The sequence below is a fragment of the Lissotriton vulgaris genome, chromosome 3_1 (assembly GCF_964263255.1).
Source record: "Lissotriton vulgaris chromosome 3_1, aLisVul1.2, whole genome shotgun sequence".
Lineage (NCBI taxonomy): Eukaryota > Metazoa > Chordata > Amphibia > Caudata > Salamandridae > Lissotriton > Lissotriton vulgaris.
The window spans coordinates 550,866,666-550,888,282 of NC_141689.1; the positions used below are offsets into that span (position 1 = coordinate 550,866,666).

The following is a 21,617-nucleotide window of genomic DNA, read 5'->3' on the forward strand; positions in this document are numbered from 1 at the left end:
AGAGGGGCGACTTTACAAATAGATAAGTACATTTTCAAAACCAGGGAAATAGAGAATTTGGGTCATGTTTTCTCTGATCAGGGAGTGAAACCTAAACCTTGTCTTGTAAAAAGCACAGTAGATGTGCCCGCTCCAAAAAACGAAAAAAACAATTGCTTTCGTTTTTCGGTTTGTGCGAATTACACGCTAAATTTTTTAAGAATTTCGCAAACCTGACTAAGTGCTTGAGAACACTTTTGAAAAAAAATGCTGACTTTATTTGATCTGACATGCGTGAACGTACATTCAAAATCATCAAAAATGAGATTGTAAATGCTTCCGCTTTTAAGCCATTTATTGAGGGTAGAGCTACTGTAGTGACAGTGGTTGCATGTGAGTATGGTCTTGGTACGGTTCTTTCTCAACTTGAAAAGGGTCATGATTTCACTGTAGGTTTTGCCTCTAGAACTTTAAAACCTGCAGAACGCAACTATTTAGTGATTGAAAAATAACTATTGGCATGTGTATGAAGTGTTGAAAAATGTAAAGTATATTTGTTGGTGTGAATGGGCAATGAACACCAAAGAAGGTATGCTGTACAAAATGAGGTTTAATCAATGTCTCTTTGGTGCAGAGATGTAGCAATGCTCGGCTTCCATGCTGTCTTACACTCAGAGGTAGGGTAGTTCACAGGACCTTGTTGTCGTCCAACCAAGCCGAATTCAAGGGACATGAAAATAAACAAGAAAAAGAGGAAGGTTTTAGGATACGCATACTGGTTATGTGCGTTGGTTTTTGGAGGCGAGTGAGGGATGAACAGCCACATGCGGTTCCATCACCATGTGTTTGCCTATTGCGTTTAGGAGAATACGCTGTCTTCAATGCCAAAGACGCCGGTTACGTTGTCAGGGCTCGACTAATCTGAAAAATTGTACTAGTCCTGCAGGTCTAGTTACTTGGAAAATCCCCTCGACCCAAGTGCAACCTACTTGACCTCTGTCTGTGAAATCGGAGCAAAAGTGACAAGTTAACAAGATTTAAAGGCATCTTTATTGCTTAGCCCCTTTGTGAGCAATAAAAATGCCTTTAAATCTTGTTATCTTGTCACTTTTGCTCCGTTTTCCAAGACGGAGGACGAAAGTTAGTTTGTCTTCCTACTCGCCAGAAAGGGCGAGTAGGACCTAAAAATAGCTTGCCCTCATCCATTCTCCCTCGCAAATGCGAGCGGGCGAGTGGATTTGTCGAGCCCTGGTTGTTAACCCTCCACTGCCTTGGCTATTGGCGCTTTCGCGGCTGAGCTCCCTTCCCAAACCACCCCTGGATGAGGTCTCGTACCTCTGGGAGCATGGCTGGCGTGTGCTTCGTACAGGATAGAGTCCGGCTCCCGATTATTTGCGTCCTGTCTCCGTAGTCCTTGAGCCGAAGATTGCACACTCCATACGGCACCAGCAGGAGAATCCTTGTCGGGGTCTTTGGGGTTGTGGCGGTTCCCGTTCTCCCACTCCGTCCTCGGTTCCTTTTGGGACCCCGGCTTCTCTGTTCTTCTCCATTGCTCCTCGTGTTTTCTGCTAGCAGCTCTCCTTCTCGTCTTCACCGTCTTCTATTGGAGCATGTGACGTGTCACATGGGTAGGCCCGACTCCTGGAAGTAGGGAAAGTTAAAGGGACTGATACCGCCCTCCGCCGAGTGTTCAAAGGGAGACTGAAAACAAAGGACAGGAGACACATAAGGGGGCAAGACATCATTGTTCTCCTCTTCCTCCCTGTCCCGGACAGGTACATCGTGACACATCTCCCACCTTGACAGTTCACAGTCGGGGAACTGGGCAACACAGGACATTAAGTCCGCATTTCAGTTGTGGACACCTCTCCGATGCCGGACTTCAAAGGAGACGAGCTGGAGGGAGAGGAACCACCTCAAGACACGGGGGTTGTTCCCTTTATTGCGGCTCAGCCATAGAAGGGGAGCATGGTCCTTGTACAAGATAAATGGGGAGCCTTCCAGGTAGTAACGTAGTTTGTCTACCACCCACTTGACTGCCAAGCATTCTTTTTCAATGATGGGGTAATTTATTTCGCGTGGAAACTGCTTACTGCTGATAAACACCACCGGGAGCTCCAGGCCCCTTTCAGCTAGTTGAGACGATACTGCCCCTATGCCTGAGCCAGAGGCGTCCGTCTGGAGGATGAGGGGTTTGTGAAGTCTGGGGATATCAGTATAGAACTTTAGGTGATAGCTTGTTTTATATCCTGGAAAGCCTGGCGGGCTTGTATGGAGGGAGAAAGGAGGTATTTTGCTCTAACGTCTTACTTTAGGAGATCTGTCAGAGTGAAAGCTATCTCGGAGTAACGCAGAATGAACCTACGATAGTACCCCAGCAGGCCCAAGAAAGCTCTGATTTCTCTTTTGGTTGTGGGGAAGGGTGTGTTGGTGATGGCTTTTATCTTCTCTTGCTGTGGTTCGATACCCCGTTCCCCAGGAACTAACCCAAGTATCAGACTTTTTGATACCCTACTCTGGATTTTTTTGAGTTCACATGGAGTCCCGCTTCTTTGAGGGCCTTAAACACTTTCTGGCAATGTACTAGATGTTGTTCCAGTCTGTACTATATATCACAATATCATATAGGTAGGTGGAGGAGTAACCCCAGTGCTCCCGCAGAACCACGTCCATGAGTCTCTGAAACAAGGCCCGGGCCCCGTGTAGGCCAAAGGGGAGGACAATAAATTCATACAGTCCTGAGGGGGTTGAGAAATTGAGGATGCTGTTTTTGCTTGGTCTTCTGTGGAAAGGAGAACCTGCCAAATTGTAAGATTGAGCTAAGTGATATATTGAGCATTGCCTAGTTGCCCAATTAATTTATTGACCCGAGGCAGGGGATAGGAATCGAATTTGGTAATGGCGTTTACAGCCCTAAAATCTATACATAATCTCACGGACCCATCAGGCGTGGGTACGAGGACCACCGGGGAAGACCAATCACTTTGGGAGGGCCGAATAGCTCCCATCGTGAGCATGTTTTCGATTTCTTCTTCAATGGCCTTCTGCCGTGCTGCTGTGATGTGGTACGTGCGTTGCTTCACCACCTTCCCAGAGAGAGAAGGGATGGAGTGTTCCACCAATGTAGTTCGACCTGGAATATCTGTGAATATGGGTGAAAAAGTAGTCAGTACTTTTTCCAGAGAGCTCCTATGTGTTTCGGAAAGAGTTTAATTGATATTCAGCAGATGTAGAGTGGAGGGGGCTTTGTTTGGTTCCTGGGCCACCATGAGACTGTTTTTGGGAAGGGGGCCCTAACCATTTCTTTAGGAGGTTAATGTGAAAGATTTCTGTTTTGTTCTTGCTGAGACGTAGACGGTAAGTAGTCAGTCTGATTTTATCGACTACTTCATAAGGGCCTTTCCATTCTGCTTGAGTTTTCGATAGGGAGGGAGCTGACTGTCTGTCTAGACTTTCCATTGAGGAATTTTTCATTGCTTATGTAGGTGATGTCAGTGTTGGTGAGACAAATGAAGATTGGATAAATGCAATTGAAAAATACCTAATTTTATGTCTGGTAATTGCGTTAGGGAAGTCAGGTTGGAAAAGTTCTCAAGAATCGTCCATAGAAAATGATATCTTAGTGCGTGGTGACAAACTTGTTGTACCTTTTTGTTTTTGACAACGCATAATAGAATTAGCACACTGTGGTCATCTAGGCTCCACATTAACCAAATGAAAAGTAATATAAAGATTCTGGTGGCCACGGATGGACAATCAAATTGAAGAATTTGTATCTAAGTGCATAAGGTGTAAATTCAGTGATAACGTTTTAGTCACAGAATGACAAGTGGAATCTACTATTTGGTGTCCACAAAAAGCTTGGCAATGTGTTGGGATAGATTCTTGGGTCCTTACCAAATCTGACCCTATGGTATGAGATACTTTATAGTGATGGTGTTTCATCTTTCTAAATGGGTAGAAGTGGAGCCAGTTTCTTAACCAACCACCAAAAAGGTGTTTGAATGTTTTCAAGTAGTGTTGGCTAGAGAAGGGCTACCGAAAGAGATTTTAACTGACAATTGAGTTTAGTTTATTTCAACAGAAATTAATTCATTTTTAAATAATTGTGCCATAAGACACTTAAGGACACCACTTTACCATCCCCAGAGCAATGGGCAATTGGAGCGCTTTAACAAAGTTTTAGTAGAGAGCATACAAGCTACCATAAGAAGCAACATGAATGTTGCTAGATCTATACAATAGTTTATCTGGTCTTACCGTACTACACCCCATTCAATAACTGGGAAGTCTCCATTCGAACTGATGAGGAGAAGGGAAGCAGCCACTGAATTGTGTTCATATTGGGTAACTCAATTAGTCTCCTAGCGAGGGGGCATTGAAGACTGGTGGAAATCTGCTGACAATAATTCCAAGTTAGTCATTTCAAAAGGGCAAATAAAATGAGTTCTGGTTTGGAAAAAGAGTGCAAATTAAAAGTAGGAGACTGGGTGCGTGTCAAGAATCCTGTTCTGAATGGAAAAGGTTTATCAAAATTCAGAGATTCTGTTTAGGTGTGTTAATTAAGGAAAAATGCAGTGAAATTTTATGATGGAAATTGGTAGAATGTTTCTCGAGTAACCTTGACCTGTCATAACGGTTGTACACATGGGAAATTGAAAAGGAATGTGAATTTTGGCAAGATGGTCAAAGTTGTAAAGAAAAGTACTCGCACTAAAGTTGTACCAAAGAAATGGGGCGATTATGTTACTTATCAATTTTTTTTCCGACGCAAACAGTGATTGTGTTTCTAATCTAATTTATTCTTTATCTTGTTTGTTTTGAGGGGGCGTGAGGGTGCAACATTTTGCATTGGTATTTCTATACTTGTTTTGTTAATGCTTCATTAAAAAGGGGAGATGTGTGGTGATGTAAGGATTGGAAGGTTGGTCTGAGAATCCTGTGAGGTTACTGGAGGACTCTTATTCTACGAGTCAGTTACTCTGGTGACCCTTCATAGGAGGATGTACCTTGCTGCATTAAAACTTACAGTTTAACTCACAACCTGCATGGACCCACTACTACACATCTTTGTTCTAGCCATGACTACACTCGTTGGCGTAGATGTGTCAGAATTGTCCGTAGCAGAGAAAGCTCACATTAGACTTGCCTGATAGATGACAAAGTAATAGAAACGAAGGACCTGGGTTGTATTTCTAGATCCGGAAGTGGCTATAACCACCTCTGATGATAAGGATATATCGAAAATGGGGAATCTGATGTGGGAGAACGCAGGTGGAGTGTGTGTCTCACAACAGGGTAACCTGGAATTATAACGCATGTTTATGTCTGTGTAGGAGACTCATAAAAAGTTATTGTGGGACCTGTTAGGAGATTTGCATACTTCCCTGACCCATTGGTGCCGGATTGTATACCTACTATGTCGTTCAGTGCTGCTGTATTGTTTATAATAAAACTGAAAAATATAGGTTTAAAAAAATGTGAGGTGTCTTCAACGTGAGTGCTACTTAGCATCCTCCAATCTGTACTAAAGCTGCTGGGCAAGATCTAATAAAGATTTGACTGATGTATTGAGATCTGACACTTCAGTTTTCAAGTCCTTCACTGATTTTTCACTTTCCAGTGATCTGTAGCTTGTATTAATGAAGTTCTGCTCTCAGTAGGTTCACCTCCAGCGAAATAAGATCTATCTTATTTTCCAAGGTCTCTGGCTTTTTCTATAATGGCAAGAACTTGGGCTCCTGTCATATGAGCTTGGTTTCCAGGTGCATGTGGGTCTCCCTTGCCTTTGTGGGTTTGCCATTTCTGGAGCCTACTGGGTATTAATCTACTTTGGTCTGTTGGGATATACTGGTCGCTCTATGTTTTCCAATAATCAGGGTTCCCTCCATCTCCGACAAGAGGGAGAGCTGGACTATACATCACCCTCTCTGGTTTACAATAATTCTCACAGCAGGAGGATAAATACTATAGCGGCTGGTCCGCTTTTAAAGGTTGAGGCTGGTCTAAAGTTCTTGGTTTGTTATCTAGGTGAATTTAATATGGTCCCTGAAAAGAAGTTCTTGCAGAGTGATTTATTGTTCCGACCGGTCTGCGCCGTAGAAGTGTGTGGTCAATGGAGGCCAGGATACTGGCCAAATCTAGCCTGCAGGCAGCTCCCTATCATTCCCCCTCTTGATGATGATGTCATGGGCACACTATTTCAAAGTCCCAGGGAATAAACAGAGTCTCAGCTTGTTGGGGACAGCGGGGGATTGAGACTAGGACACCCACCCGTGATACTGGACTGTTCAGCTTTTTCCTCCCTTTAATGACTTCAGAGGGTAATGGTTGACCCCAGTCCTACTTTTCATGTGTTGCTGGCTTTCATCTCACAGTGGTTGTCTTCTGTTGAGCTCCGTCTGGCTAGCAGACCACATGCCACACATTTGCCAGTTCTGATTGATTTGAATTGCAATTCTTTGCTCCTTAGACCTGCAAAAACCGAACTCAAACGGAGTTTCATTTCTAGTGACTTTTGCAAACTTGAATATTGTGAAGACTGTCTTGGTTTAGCTTCAGGGAAGAATAGCTTGCACGAATGCCAATCTGCATATGTACCGCTTTATTTCACTGATCCTAGGCTATAATGTGTGCAGTTGCAGTGATCTGTTCTGTCCACTGAAAATAGCTGAAAAGGAGGGTTTCGCTATATATTTACACCCCATAAGCATGGAATTTTCCCCCTATTTTATTGCTCTCTTGTGAAAATTAAGCACAAGGAGGCAAATGTGAAGTCTGGGGAACACCACTTGGGACCTGTCTATATTTAGTTGGATTGCCTTAGCTCTGTCAGTCAGAAAAGATTTTATCCACCGGATTACCACGTCCGTGAACAAATAATTTTCTTAGCGATATGGAAGTGTAGGATGGTCAAAGGCAGTTGAGCACAACAAAAGTATTCCTGAGCTGACACCACTCCATCCACTATTTTTTTAATAAAATCTTTTTATTAACTTTTTGCTCAATCGACCATTCGAAATAAACAGTTACCTTAATTTGCACATCATTAACATTACAGTGGAAACACTCAAGGCTCCTAGAAGGATACATGGTCACCAATAAGATACACTGCAGCAGAACAAATATACAACAATTACTTCGGATCATCTGCAAAGCGGCTTCATTAGACAGTTCAGGGTCTTCTTATAATTGTACTATACAGGATCTGATCCGCTACAGTAAATTCCCCTCTGTATTTTCTCCCACTTTTTGGCACACCCTCTGCCTTTGTATATAGTTTCCTTGGTCCGTTGGCACCAATCGAGGTCACGTTTCCATTCTCTCAGCGAAGGCGTAGAGGAGGCTCCCCAATGGCTCGCAATGTTTCGTTTGGCGACCCCGGCTGCCAGGGCAAGCCAAATTCCTGTGTGTCTGGGCCAATTTGTGTCCCCTTTGATCATAAGGAGGAGCCATGTAGAATCCATCGGGACCTGTACCCTGGAGACTCATGACAACACCTCCATCACACCCTCCCAGTATCTGACTTTCTCAGGGTACTCCCAAAGGATAGGGAAGAAAGTACCTTCCTACTGACACCCCCTGAAACAGAGCGCAGTCTGCGTTTTGCCCCTGGTGTATAGTTGTGTGCGTGGGTAGTATGTGCGATGCAGTATTTTAGTTTGTACTAATCTAAAGCGAGACCGCACTGCAATCTCCCTAGGACTCTGTACTGCCTCCTGCCAATCTGTGTCGTCCAAGTTCCCTAGGTCATCTGTCCATGCAGCTCTCATGGCGACAAGCGCATCTGGCATATTGTTTATTAGCTTACAGTAGACTGCAGAGGTTGGCTTTTCGATGCTAGAGTCAAGTAGTAACCTATTCTCCAGAGGGGAGTAGTCCAGAAGGGGGGTACTCCGCTGGATGTGTCGCTGCTGCTCATGTATAAGCCTGAAGTAGTGGTATTTTTGCGTCTGATGCCAGGTGTATTCCTTCTGCAAGGTTTCGAAGGTGAGTGGCGCCTCCTCCCTTCACATGTCTCCCAGGCAGTCGATCCCTATAAATGTCCACTTCCCAAAGCCTGTTAGTGTTGCCACCTCCTTCAGGAGGTCGCCTTCCCACAAAGGAGTTTGGCTAGTCAGTTTTCCCGCCCACCCCAGCAATTTATTTGCATCCATCCAGCATTCCACCACTACTCTTGTTTGGGGAGGGCATTATGCCTCCTTTCTGAGTAGTGAGGCATAATGACCCCCAGGCATGCTGGCTCAGTCCACCCGATATGCTGATTCATCCGGGTCGGCATATACCCAGTCATTTATGACCATGAGCTATGAGACCCAGTAATACAGCCTGAGGTCTTGAACCACCAAACCACCCTCGTATACCCCGCTTTGCAGTTTGGTAAGCGCTATCCTAGGTGAGCCACCTTGCCATAGTTGCTGCCTGACTACGGAGGATATTTTTAATTTTATTTTTTTATTATTGTATTTATTGGCTTATCAAAACAAGGTTACAAGCAATTTGGCAGAGACATTGGTACACGCAGCTGAAGAATAACATTATACATTGTGACGTAAGCGCATTACTCGTAGCATTACAGTAATCCCACGCCTGGCACACATAGTAATCCCCCCACACAGCGAGTCTTCTTGCGGAAGGCAATATGCGTATTGTCTGTGCTTACCATTCCCGTTCCGCCATTCACATCCCTCCCATCAGTACATTGGTGCAAAAACCGTTGTAAGCAAAAACAGGTATATCAACATCCTCGCGGATAGCAAGATTCACCAGATGGTGTCGGAACTCATCATCGTTCCCACCTCATCAATGTCAAACCATACTGTATATGTCTATGTCCCCCGCCCCATCGTGTTGCAGCGTGGGCTCCTGTGTCCTCCCCGTCCCCGATTCAGTGCTCGTGCCTTCCGAGGCACCTTCATCCATCACTGGTCTCCTCCCCAGGTACAGTGCCCAGTAGTTCTTTGGCCTATTACGAAGTGGTAATAGTTCGCTGTACAGTTCCGTTTGTGTGCAGCAGTATAGCATATCACTAGACCACCACGTTAGTGTCGGGACTGGGCCTCTCATCCAAGTGAGCGCTACACAGCGCTTTGCCACAAGGAAATCAATATCCACAAGCCGTCGAAATTCGGGCTCTACGTCCTTGGAATATCCCAGTAGCGCAAGCAGCGGTGAGGGGGATAGCGATAGGTCAGTGACCCTGTTCACTTCAGTTTAAACATTGTGCCAGAACTCTGCAACCTTCGGGCAGAGCCAGGCGAGGTGTAAAAAATCTGCAGAGTGCGCTGTGCATCTTTCGCAGCTTGGGGCTTCCCGCAGTCCATAGCGGAACAAATATTCGGGAGTGTAGTACACCCTGTTAAGGAATTTAAAATGCAGTACCCGATGCCTGCCGTTAAGGGAACCCCTCCTGATGTTGGCGCAGCAGTATCGCCACTTGTCCTCAAGGAAGGTCAATCTCTAGATCCGTCTGCATCGCTAATCTAGGTTTAGCGTAATGTGTGGTTTTCTCAGTCAATGTGTCATGATAGAGCTATTAGACGAGCTAGAGACTTAGCCGTGACTACATAGTCGTACGACAGTATCACTGGAGGTTCTTACATATATTCCCCAAGTAAGTCTCTGAGTGCAAGTCTCACTCTGTGGAACTGGAACCGAACCAGTGGATGAGCGTTGGGGTTATCCCCAGTGTCCACCTCCTCCCACGTGCGAGCTTTACCATTCAGGAATAGATCTCCCATAGTGGTTAAGTTTAATTTTGCTAGCGATGAAAGAACGCCTCTATCTGTACACGGTCCTAGCCACGAGCACCATTCCAGTTTGGCTCCCGGAGCATACAGCAGTGAACAAGCCTGGGCGTCCATAACATGGTGCCAGGCATGCGTAACAGCGTTAGGCGAGTCTAATAAGCCCGTTCGTCTATCTCAGGGTCGAGCCATGAGTGCCGGTAACGGAGTCGGATCAGCCATTATACCTTCAATAAGTATGTGGGGAGCATTAGCAGGGCCGTGCATCTAGCCGTACGCATGGGCGCCTTTGTGCTGCACAATAATATAATTCCAAGTCCGGGGCTTGCAGGCCACCGTCCTCATATGGGCGTATAAGAATATCCCATGCCACTCTGGGCTGCTTGCCAGCCCAAACCAGCCACAACATCAAAGTGTGTAATTGTTTAAAAAACTTATTGGACAGCACCATTGGGATATTGCTAAAAAGAAACAGGAAACGGGGGAGTACGATCATCTTCAGTAGTGATATGCGGCCCATTAATGAAAGAGGAAGGACGATCCATTTGTCTATATCGTCTTCCAGTTTGGAGACGGCCACACCATAATTTTCTCTTAGAACCACCTCCGCATCCGTGTGAAGCTGTACGCCCAGATATCTGACCAATTCAGTAGTCCATTGTATAGGGTAATCCGATTCTACTCTCTTTGTAGCAGGGGTGAGTGGGAACATCACTGTTTTGTTCCAGTTCACGTGGATCCCAGATAGTGATCCAAACAGGACCACTTCCCTCAACACTCTCGAGTGATTAGTCTCCGGGTCTCGCACTTAGAGTAGGGTGTCATCCGCGTACGTGGACACTATCAGATTGTACCTAGGAAAACGGATACCGCAATGCCCATGGTACTCTCGTAAAGCGCAAGCTAGGGGTTCCGCAACCAGTGCGTATAGGAGGGGTAATAGGGGGCATCCTTGTCTGGTGCCGCTTCCTATATTGAAGGGTTCCGTCGTAAATGAGCCTATACGTACACGTGCTGTTGGGGATGTATATAGCGTGTTAAGCAGTTGTATGAAAAGCTTCCCCACTTCCATGCGTTGTAACACCGCTCTGAGAAATGGCAATTCGACAGAGTCAAACGCCTTCTCCATATCCAGGAAGACTGCTACAGCCGGTACTTCCTGCCGTGTGTGCTGGAATGCTGCGAACACTGTGCGCAAATTATAGGTCAAAGTACGGCAGGGTACAAATTCCGCTTGTTCGGGGACCACAAGAGTGGCTAATGCGGTTGGCAATGAAAATCTTCGCATCTACGTTGATGAGAGATAGTGGGCGGTAGGAGGCACAATCCTCCGGGGGCTTACCAGGCTTTAAGAGCGCTATGATGACTGCTTCCCGCATGGTCGAGGGGCATCTGTCCACCCTCTGCAATTTACTCAATCAGCCGCAATTGTTTAGGGATCAGTAGTTCGGAAAACATCCTATAAAAAGAGGCCGGAAAACCATCACCACCTGGAGCACTGCCCGCCTTCATAGACGGCAACGCCCAGACAACCTCTTCCCTTTCAAACGGACGCGCCAGGAACTGACAGTGAGAGTCAGTGAGCCAAGGTAACTGTATGTGTGTTAGATAGTCCATGATGTGTTCCTCTGATGTCAACCCTCTAGAGGCGTATAGTGCAGCATAATACTCACAAAAACTTGCCGCTACCTGGGTATCGTCCAGCTCCTCCCCAGTGATCAGAGAGCTCAGAGCGTGCATTGCTACATTTTGCCTACGTTGTTTAGCCATCTTGGCCAAGACCGCCATACGACCTGGCAATAGCGTATTTCCCAAGATGCTTTATCTCCGCGTCAGCCTCATCGTGGTATTCACAAATCGTTTGTGCTAGCTCTTGTGTCAGGTCTGCGCTGGGATCCCGAAAACAACGCGTTTCTATGTCCCGCAGCCGTTTCTCTAAAAGCAACAGGCGATCTCGGATGGATTTCAGGACACCGGCATGTTTAGAGATGATGACACTGCGCATGTATGCTTTAACCCTTTCCATGCTCATGACGAGCTCAGCTCGTCATGAGGCACGGTGCTCGTGTGCGCATGACGAGCTGACCTTCAAGCATTTTCAGCACAGGAGGGGAATATGCTCCGCAGCCAAGGTGTTAAAGGTCTCCCACACCGTAAGGAAGGAGTCCACCGTGCCCTCATTTCTGCTAAAAAAAGTCGTCAATGGCAGTAGACAACTCGTCGCGAAAAGCATCATCAAGCAACGCATATGGGGCAGTCGCCATGAGAAGGGAGGGGGACGACGCGCTGGGGGGCGGAGGGTAATTGGCACCGGGGAGTGGTCCGAGTAAGTACGCGGCAGTGTCACACACGCCTGTTCCCTGGAAAGGAGGTGCGCAGAGAGGAGCCAATAATCAATGCGGGTGTGAATGTCATATTGTGATGAGTAGTGTGTGTATCCCCCTTGTGACGGGTGTTTTGTCCTCCAAACATCCTGTAATCCCAGCCGGGTCATCTCTGCGTCCAGGACGCGAGCTGAGGCCGATGGGCGTCTGCTAGGTCCATCTGATCGGTCCAGGGCCGGGTGGCGCGTCAAATTTAGATCTCCGCCCCACAGGACCTGTCCCTCTCCTAAATCTCAAATTTTACTATCAAGTGTCACATAAAACGAGGGGCAGTCAAAGTTGAGACCATATGTGTTGATCACGTGGAACGTCATACCTTTACCCGTACATTTTGTGATCACATAGCGTCCCTCAGGATCTGTATCAATCGGTTGAAGCGTCAAAGGAGACTTAAGATTCACCCAAGTCAGCACCCCCCTAGCACTGGAGGTGAAGCCAGCAGCATGTACGCGACCACGTAGCCCTCTGTAGTGTAGTGCCGGACTGTCTGATCTCAAATGGGTCTCTTGCAATAGTGCAACGTCAATCGTATGCCTCAAAAGGTATTGTAGTACCTTCCGGACCTTCCTGTGATCATTTAGACCTCTAACGTTCCAGGTCAACAATGTGAGAGTGTCATTGTCCTGCTGATGTTGTGTTATGACAGGTAATGGGGGGCACGGAGGGGATGCATCGTCAACTAGCGAGTGTCGGGCCATAGTTGGGAGCGATGTCAGTGTAACACATCAGGCGCATTCCTGTCAGTCTGTAAGCAGTGCACACCTCTGTCAACGTCTCTGCCAAAAAAAGGCCCTGGTACATTCTCAACAAATATGCATAAACAACAACAAGAAAAAGTTATGCATTGCCCTTCCCCCCACCCACGTATGCCCAACCCCAACATGGCCGTGCCCCAAGCCACCGCCACTCCAGTCCCTCCCCCCATACCCAAAGAACTGCATCGCCTCCCCACCTTCCCACATCCCGCCAGTCTCATCCCAAACCCAAAATCAAATACAAACACTCAAAACAAGAAAGAAAAGTGCCCTCAGCAAGGAAGGCAGGCAGGGGAAGTGGTACACACTTATGGGCGTAGGTAGCCTGCTCTCAATTAGTTCACAATAACAGACGGTGTAAAAAGAGTAATAATCTCCGCCCCGTCCCGCCCAGACCAAGACGATATTAGGTGACGGTCTTAGTCCCCTATAATGTCCAGTACGTGTCTAGTGGCCATTAGGGGCTCCATCCGTTCGCCTTGATTGTCACAGCTTACACTTCAGCCCCTTTTACTGCCTATATTTTGTAAATCTATCAGTTGTCATCACGGTGTGTCACTAACAACCCACTTCCTATCAGCAGTGAGGTCACATTTAGCCTGTATTTAATACGATAATAGGCATGCAGGGGACACGTCAAATCTCATTTACTCACCCCATAATTCAAAAAAGAACCACCCTTTCCCCCATTTCTCTCATGACTCACTGTTACCCTGCGTCGTCACTGCAACCCACAATTAGATATTAGTGCCTCCAATTCACTGTCCCGCTGCGTAGAGGCAATATCCAAAATTATATGTAGAACTCCACAAACTACTTAAACTGCAGCCGTGCAGCGTAAGTGACAGCTGGCCGCAGAGTCAGTCTTGCTCATCCATGGGCCCACCCGAGGCCTCTTCCGATAGTTCATCGTCCGCCGGGCGCTGCCGGTCTCTCCGCCAGTCTTTCATGGCTTTCTGGAGCGCTTTTGGATCCGTGAAAATGGTGGATCTTCCCTGTCTGTTGATCCGCAGCTTGGCTGGATAAAGCATTGCGTAGTCGACCCTGAGCTCTCTCAATTGACGCTTCATTGGGACAAATTGACGACGTGCCTCCTGTACTCTGGCCGTGAAATCCGGAAACAGAGAAATCGTGCTCCCCTCGTATTGCAAAGGTTGTTTCTCTCTGGCTAGCTATAATTCAAAAGTTTGGCCACAATAGGGCGAGGGGGGGCTTCCGGCTTAGGCCTCGGGCCCAGCGTTCGATGAGCTCTCTCCACCACGAACATCCCGGAGAAAACATTGTCGCCCAACACTTTCTTTAGGAGGGCTTCCACAAAGAGCTGCATATTGCCCGTCGGAGTGCTCTCCGGCAGGCTCTCCGGCAGGCCAGTGATACGCATACGCATATTGTGACCTCGCTTCCAAATCCTCGGCCTTGTCCTGGAGAATTTGGATCACTTTTCCGAGCTGTTTGTGCTCCTTGTCCAGAGTGGTTTGTGCCTCCTCCACCTCGTCGCTCTGACATGTCCAGGCGCTCGGCGTGTTTGTCGAGCCGCTCCGCCATGCGGTCCATGCGATACGTTGGGGCATCCATTTTAGTTCCCAGAGATGCAATGCCACCTTCTAAATTGTTTTCCATGGCGACCAGGATATGTCGTAGGTCTGTCTCGGGACCGTCATCCCCTGTCGATTTTTCCTGTCCGGCGTCCTCTTCGCGAGCTGGGGTATCAGTGTTTTTGGGCTTTTTGCTGGAGTCAAAAGATAACTTGGGTTGCTTTCTGTCGGGACAGCACATAGTGGCTCCCCCAAGTGCACCACCTGCTGCAGCCCTCGAACTACTTAGCTTATCTCGAAGTTACCGTGCCCAGCTGTATTGCCTGTGAGAGATATTATCTATTCAGGTCCAAAATATCCAGGACCTCAGTGTAGTCCTCGACTTCACTCCTGGCGATGTTCTTGTCCACCCCCAGGCGCCAATCTATCTGTGAAGCGGGTTCTCTGCAGCCCTCCTTACACCAAGCGCACTCAGGCCACAGGGTAAGCACCAGCAGTGGCTATCAAGAAAGTGTTCGTGTAGCACATAGGGAGCAAATGTGAAACTGCCAGCAGAGCACTGTAACTCGAATGAGGGGTCCCGTCTTTCCACATGGGTGCACGATCCGCTCCTCAAAATGGCACCGTGAAGGAAGCGTAACCATGAGCCAGTTCCCAGTGTCGCTATGCACAAGCAGTACACGCACAGCAGCTCTTCGAAACCTGCACTTGTGACAGAGTGGGTGGAGTAAATCAGAGGATCCGGACCCAGGGCGATCTCTGTATACTCTTCTAACAATCCCCTCAGGCCGCGTTGCCTGGTCGCATCATGCTGCTGCGGCTGGGGAAGCAGTTGCAGCTCGTAGGGTCCCGGTATTTGCTGCTTCCTTCTGGAGCGTCCTCCTCCTGGTGTCTCTTTACCCCGGTATATGAGGGCCTGCAGCAGCGGGCGCTTCCTCAGTCAGCGCCGGGCCTCAGCAAGAGAAGAGGCCTAACAGCGCAGGTGGAGCCGGGCCCTCGAGTGATTCGTCTATAGCTCTGTGAGGCCCAGAGGTCGGGCGTCGCACTCCCCCACACACCGCCTGTTGCTCGGCGCCGTTCCGGACTCCGCGCAACTGATCGTAGCGCGGAAGGGAACCTGTGTCCTGCAGCAGCGATCTTCAGGGTCACTCACCCCGTCCATGGGTCTTCTAGATCAGGCAGGTCTCTCGCGCGGCTCCCTGGTAGGCTGCGCCTCCGCTCCAGACACAGCTTGCCGATATGCTCCAGCAACAACGCTTCCCAGGATCGGAGACGGTCGAGATCAGGCTAGTATGTGCCCCTCACTTCGGGGGTCTGCTGGGGGGCTTTATTTTCTCATTGGGGCACTGTCTCCCTTAGGATAAATATGCGGATTTTGTCTTGGGCGGAGGAGCGAGCGGTTCAGGCAGCCATCTCCGACGCTGGCTAGCTCCGCCCCTACGGAGGATATTTTTTTTTAAATGGTTGGGGGGACTCGATACTGGGTATTCTGTAAGACATAAAGAAGGTGAGGTAGGGCCATCATTTTGAATAATGACAACGGGAGGAAATGCCAGTGAGCAACATCAGCACTTAGGCGCTCCATCTGGGGGTCTAGGTTTCTCTGTACAAATACTGCAGGGTCTCTGACGATGTATATGCCCAAATATTTAAACCCTTCCGTTGCTACCGGGGCTGCACAGTTGGTTGGCATCCTTGGAGGGGGGCCCGAGAGTGGGAACACGACCGATTTTGCCCAGTTGATTTTGTAGCCCGAGTAGCTGCCAAAAAGCTCAAAGATATGGAGTACCCGTGCCATGGAGTAGTAGGGCCTAGCTAGGTATAGAAGAATATCATCCACATAGAGCGAGATGTGCTCCTCCCACCCCCACCGGCACACCTATGCCCCAGATCTCTGGATCCCTTCGGACCCAGTGGGTTAGTGGCTCCAGAGCCAGGGCAAAGAGCAGCGGGGATAGAGGGCAGCCCTGCCGTGTACCTCTCTCTAACCGGAAGGACCTGGATAGTACCCCGTTGACTCGCACCAGGGCCCTTGGACTTGCATACAATAGTCAAACCCATCTATGGAAATTTGGACCAAAGCCCAGTTTACGTAGTACCATAAATAAGTATGGCCACACTATACTGTCAAACGCCATTGTGGCGTCCAATGACATCACTGCTGTCTGTTGGGCCTCCGGATTATTTCTGAGGTGGAGCACTCCATAGAGCCTGCGTAGATTGTGGCGAGTGCTTCTATGGGGCATGACTTCTGATTGGTCTGGGTGTATGACCTCCGAGAGAACCGGTATCAATCTGTTAGCCAGTGTCTTAGCAAGCACTTTCGCCTCCATATTGATCAGGGAGATAGTAAGGTATGAGGCGCTCTGATCTGGCGGTTTCCCTGCCTTATGCACTACCGCTATCGTGGCCGCGCACTGGTCAGGCCTCTGTCAGCATGTCTAGTAGCGGGGGAAGTATTATGGAGTACTGATTTTTATAGTTCTCCACAGAAAGGCCATTGGGACCGGCCCCCTTCCCAGATTTGAGGTCGTCAAGTGCTACTCCCAGTTCCTCCTTCATGAGATCTGCCTCCAATGCGTCACGTGACTCATCGGAGAGCGCTCAAAGTAAACAATCTCGGAGGAATTCCTTACAGTCGCCCTCAGTCCTTGTGCTGACTAGTTTGTAAACTGCCTCAAAGTGCGCCACAAAGGCTTCCGCTATGTCTTTGTTAGCTGTCTGTAGTTGCCCCGTCCCTTCAAACACACATGTCACCCAGGAACGTTCCCGATCTCGCCTTTCCAGCCATGCTAGGAGCTTTGATGCTTTATCTCCTACGTCGTACAGCCTGTGTTGAGTGGCCAAGGCATACGCCCATGCTACCCCATCTGCCAGTGCACGCAAGTTGCGTTTCTTTAGGGCCAGCTTATGCCTTATCTCTCGGGAGTTGTCAGTTGCTGCCTCTATCTCCAGGTCAATGATTTCATGCTCCAGGGAATGTACTTGGAGCTCTTCATCACTCCATCCACTATTGTCCTTTAAGCATCTACAGCACATGTAACCATTGTCTTGGTGCTCGTTCTACTTAATATAGGAGCTATGATGTAAGAGGGATTTTCTCAATTTGCTTGTCAACTTAAAGAATTAAAAAAGTGTAGTCTAACTACGGTGTTTTTTGTTTTTTTAGGATAGATCAGACAATTACTGACTAAAACTGCTCAGGAACTCAATATATCAGTGAGAGACATAGCAATACATTTTTTTAATGGCAAAGATTAATCTTGCTGGGCAAATGTTCAGTGGTAAACCTGATAGATTACGCCTAAACAATACATTTATTAATCAGTGGTAGAAAAAGGGTGAACGTGATCAAACCTTACACTAGAAACAAAACCCTCATTTTATACTTCCTCTTTATCAACAGTGTGACATGCCTCAAACTATTCTTAGCTTTATTGTGTAAAATGGATGAGTATTCATTAAAGCTAGAGAAGTACCATCTCATTAGCATGGCCTCTCAGGTTTGCATTAGAGCAAAGAGATTTAAAAACGTATTTTCAAATATTATCTGCCATAAGGGTCTTTATTTTAGTAATATCTTCTTTTGTCTTGTGGACTATATTTATTTGTGCCAAATTTATTTTTCCCTCTTTTGCTTCAGAGGAGACTTCACTACTATTTAATTTGCTTCAATTTACAGGAATTCGCTTGTAAAGGCGCAATCTAATTCAAGGCAGTAGTAAATAGACTGTATTTTGATTGTTCTCGGTACCCACTTCTCTATTCCCCAACAATTTTAAAGCATTACTTAAAGTAGTACTTAGGTTATCTTGGATAATTTTATTCCTTTTCTTGTTAACACTTTTATGTGAACCCTCATCCATGATGAGATCCTGCGTACGTTCAGCCAACATTGAGAATGGCATACAAAATGATCCATTCAGGAAACCTTTGTAGGCTTCTGAACTATTCAAATATTTTGAAAACTAAAAATTAAATCATGTCCATGTCTGGTTTGCACTGTGGGGCTTGAGACACCTTGAATACGTTTTCGGAACCCCATACCAGTAAGTAGTATCTTTTCTGACTTTGAGCTACCCAATCATTGTAATCACCTATCACAAGTGGTTTGCTTAATGTACTCTGGCAGTGAATTGTGAAATCATCCAACCAAATGGAGCAGTTGTCACCTACATAGGAAACTGTGTTTTCCATGGCTCAAACCTGTCTACCCTGCCTGCTCATCATTGTGCTCGTCCTGGCATTTTTTCCTGGCCAAGTAAACATATGTCTTGAAACCCCAGAGAGTTTCTTCACATTTTTACTACTGTCCTCCAGCAAAGTGCTAGAATTCGTAAGGGAAGGTATAAATCAAGCATACCCCTTCCCTTTCACTCCCATCTGTCACCCATTTCATATGTTTATTTTTCCACTTACTGCCTATAGAAAATGTATGATTTCCTACTAGCTCCTCCTTTCCCAGCAGGTATGATGATGATGTGTCATTATGAAGGGATGATTTTTTAGACTGACAACAGTTGCAAGCCACAGCTTTGGCTTCATAGTGGGCAGTGGCATCTCTCTCTGCCAATAGGCAGCTTTGTGTATGGAGTTAGGAGGGATGATTACAACCCTCCATTAACCATCCAATGAAGACACTGGTATTGGTGGATGTGTTGATACTAGTCCAGGGGCATAGATCATTTTACATAAACCCCTTGTGAGCCTGCCTATTGGCTCTCCCTATGTAAATCCATTCAGTGTTCAAAAATAGGACCCCTTGCTTTCCCCCTAAAATATTATGAATGTAGGTAACATTTATAAGTGTAGATAAAGAATGGGAGTTCTTCTTTCTAGGGTTCCAGTGTTTGTTTTCATGAAGGATGGCATATGAAAACAGCTCTTGTCCAACGAGATTTATGTTCTGACCATTTCGCTATATTTGTTACAGATGCTGTCCAGTCAACCCTTTTACCTTCGTAGTTCAGCGTCTAGTGTTTTGAGGTATGCATCCATAAACGCTACAATATAAACTAGTGTGAACAAGTTCTAGTTGACCAGCCTGTGACTTTATAGAAGATAGCACTTTTAAAGGAAGGCCTCTGGCCTGGCACATTGCCCACCAATGAAGGAAAGGGATGAGATCTGTGCCCATCCCGTATCATGAGTTCAACTCAAGTTAGAAGAATTGCTGTCCCAGCAACATCATCTGATTGGCCCATTTGGAGAGAATCCGCAGTCTACACTAGAAGTTATGGGATTCTCTTTGTCATACATTCAAAGACACCAAGACACTTGTAGTTATAAGGAAAATTGCATTACAATCAAATGCACAAAGAAACATGCACTCGAGTTTGACTCAGCAGCTCCCTCAATATTGGATATACGTTGATACCAGAGAATAGATTGTGTTCGCGTTTGGCTTCTTTGAAGTTGTATGCACGTGTACATTGGAAGGATTGTAACAATTTCAATTAACTGTTTTTCTCCCCTCCCCGAGATCCAGGTATAGCTACTAGCATTGTTGAAAAGTCTAATGCATCAGCCGTTAAAACAAAATTTAGAGTTTCTTCCATCCCAACGTCCTCACTCCTGTATGTTAGGAGCTTGTGCCAAGACTGAAGTGCCCTGCCAAGTATGATTGTTATGAGCTGCAGAGACATAGATTTCTTCTGTGCATGTACCTCCACTATACCTCCAAAAAAGAGTCCCTCTGTCCTGTACCTTTGTTCCCCGATAAGGCAATGACTGCTCAGGGAACACTTCAAGAAACCTCTGGGCCGAACCTCTCCTTTAGATCCAGGTTGCCTGATAAGCTCTTCTTCCCATGTGGCTGTGCAAAAGCCATTGTGGGAATGTCTATTTTGTGAGGACCCTTGAACATTGCCCCCTACCGACTTAACTCCTGGCATGGCCCCAAGTATCTACATAATCGCTCCTTGTCTCATCATCCTCCATTTGAAATCTAAAATCTGGCATGACCATTCTCTTTATCACCAAGTCAGCTGCTGCGGCCTGCGCAAGGCCAGCAACAGTGCATGTAATGCTCTGTGAACTGAGTCACCAGGTGGGCTGCATACAACGTGGCCTCTACACTCTTAGGACAGCATAAGCAGACAGAACTGTCTTGTGTAAAGTTTGTAGGAGATAGGTATGTGACATCGATATCTTTGTCTGCAAACCATAAGGTTTTACTTGTTGCTTTGCCGTTATAAAAATAAAGGTCTTGTAGTGTTAAATAGATATAACATTGTATTCCCATTTATTCAGGTGTTAACCATATCTGAGTTCCCCAAAGCTACACAACCCTCAAAGAGTAACCATTTTTTTGCTTGTATTTGTTCATTGTAGTTCTCTGTAGTCCCTGGAGTGCAGAGATAATAATCTTACTGTTACATGGTTTGTCCAGAGCCTCTGATTGCCCAGGAATAGGGACCACATGCCACATGATCACTATTTAGGAACTATCACCTGTCAAGAGGTGGGACTTGCTATATAATACATTATCAATGCGTGTTATAACATCTTATCTTTGCATGCACTTTATTAACAGTCATTCTTTTGCTGCAGGGTGGTTCTGTTTTGTTACTGACTGGTCCCCCTGGTTGTGGAAAGACTGCAACAATGAGTGTGTTGACAAAGGACCTTGGGATCCAGGTGCAAGAATGGACCAATCCAGTCACAACTGAATATAAAAAAGATGAATATAATGAAGTTTACGAGCGAGGTAAGTTGTTCCTATTTTCACTTCTTCTGGACAAATGAATTACTTGATTCCGTGTAAGTTAAGAGTTGGAGCGTTGCAGTTCCTTAGCTGCCTGGCTCTACAGTTCTATTAAAATGGGAATTTTTTGATGCGCTGTTTATAATCCCTTTGGTGGTTTCAGTCGAGTTCGGACTAGGAAAACATCCTCTACACTCAAAACTGTCAAATGGTCATCATACCCGTCACATATTGACACCCATGTGATGGTCTGAAAGCAGAAACAAATTATCCTTATTAACATTTGGCCAAAGTAATATCCGGGCACCAGTGGTGACTGGTGAACGCAGATGGGCGTAAATACCTGCCAGAAATGCACTCAGGAAGCAAGGCAAAGAAAGACAGTTCCGTGTTGGTAGTTTTGGAATGGGGCTTTGCCCCTAAAAATACATTACAAAAAATAGGGCCAAGTTGTGAATTTTGATGCTCAGTTCTCAAAGGGCAAAAATAAAATATTCAAATACTTTTATGAA

General features: G+C 46.5%; 1 protein-coding gene across 1 annotated transcript in view; it reads left to right on the top strand.

The window, feature by feature from the left end:
• Positions 1-21,617, top strand: part of RAD17 (RAD17 checkpoint clamp loader component) — a 416,585-nt gene that overhangs the window by 63,010 nt on the left and 331,958 nt on the right. Inside the window, exon 5 of the mRNA XM_086960823.1 lies at positions 20,952-21,108. Within this exon, the coding sequence (XP_086816949.1) occupies positions 20,952-21,108 (157 nt within the window). The remainder of the gene's footprint in view (positions 1-20,951; positions 21,109-21,617) is intronic.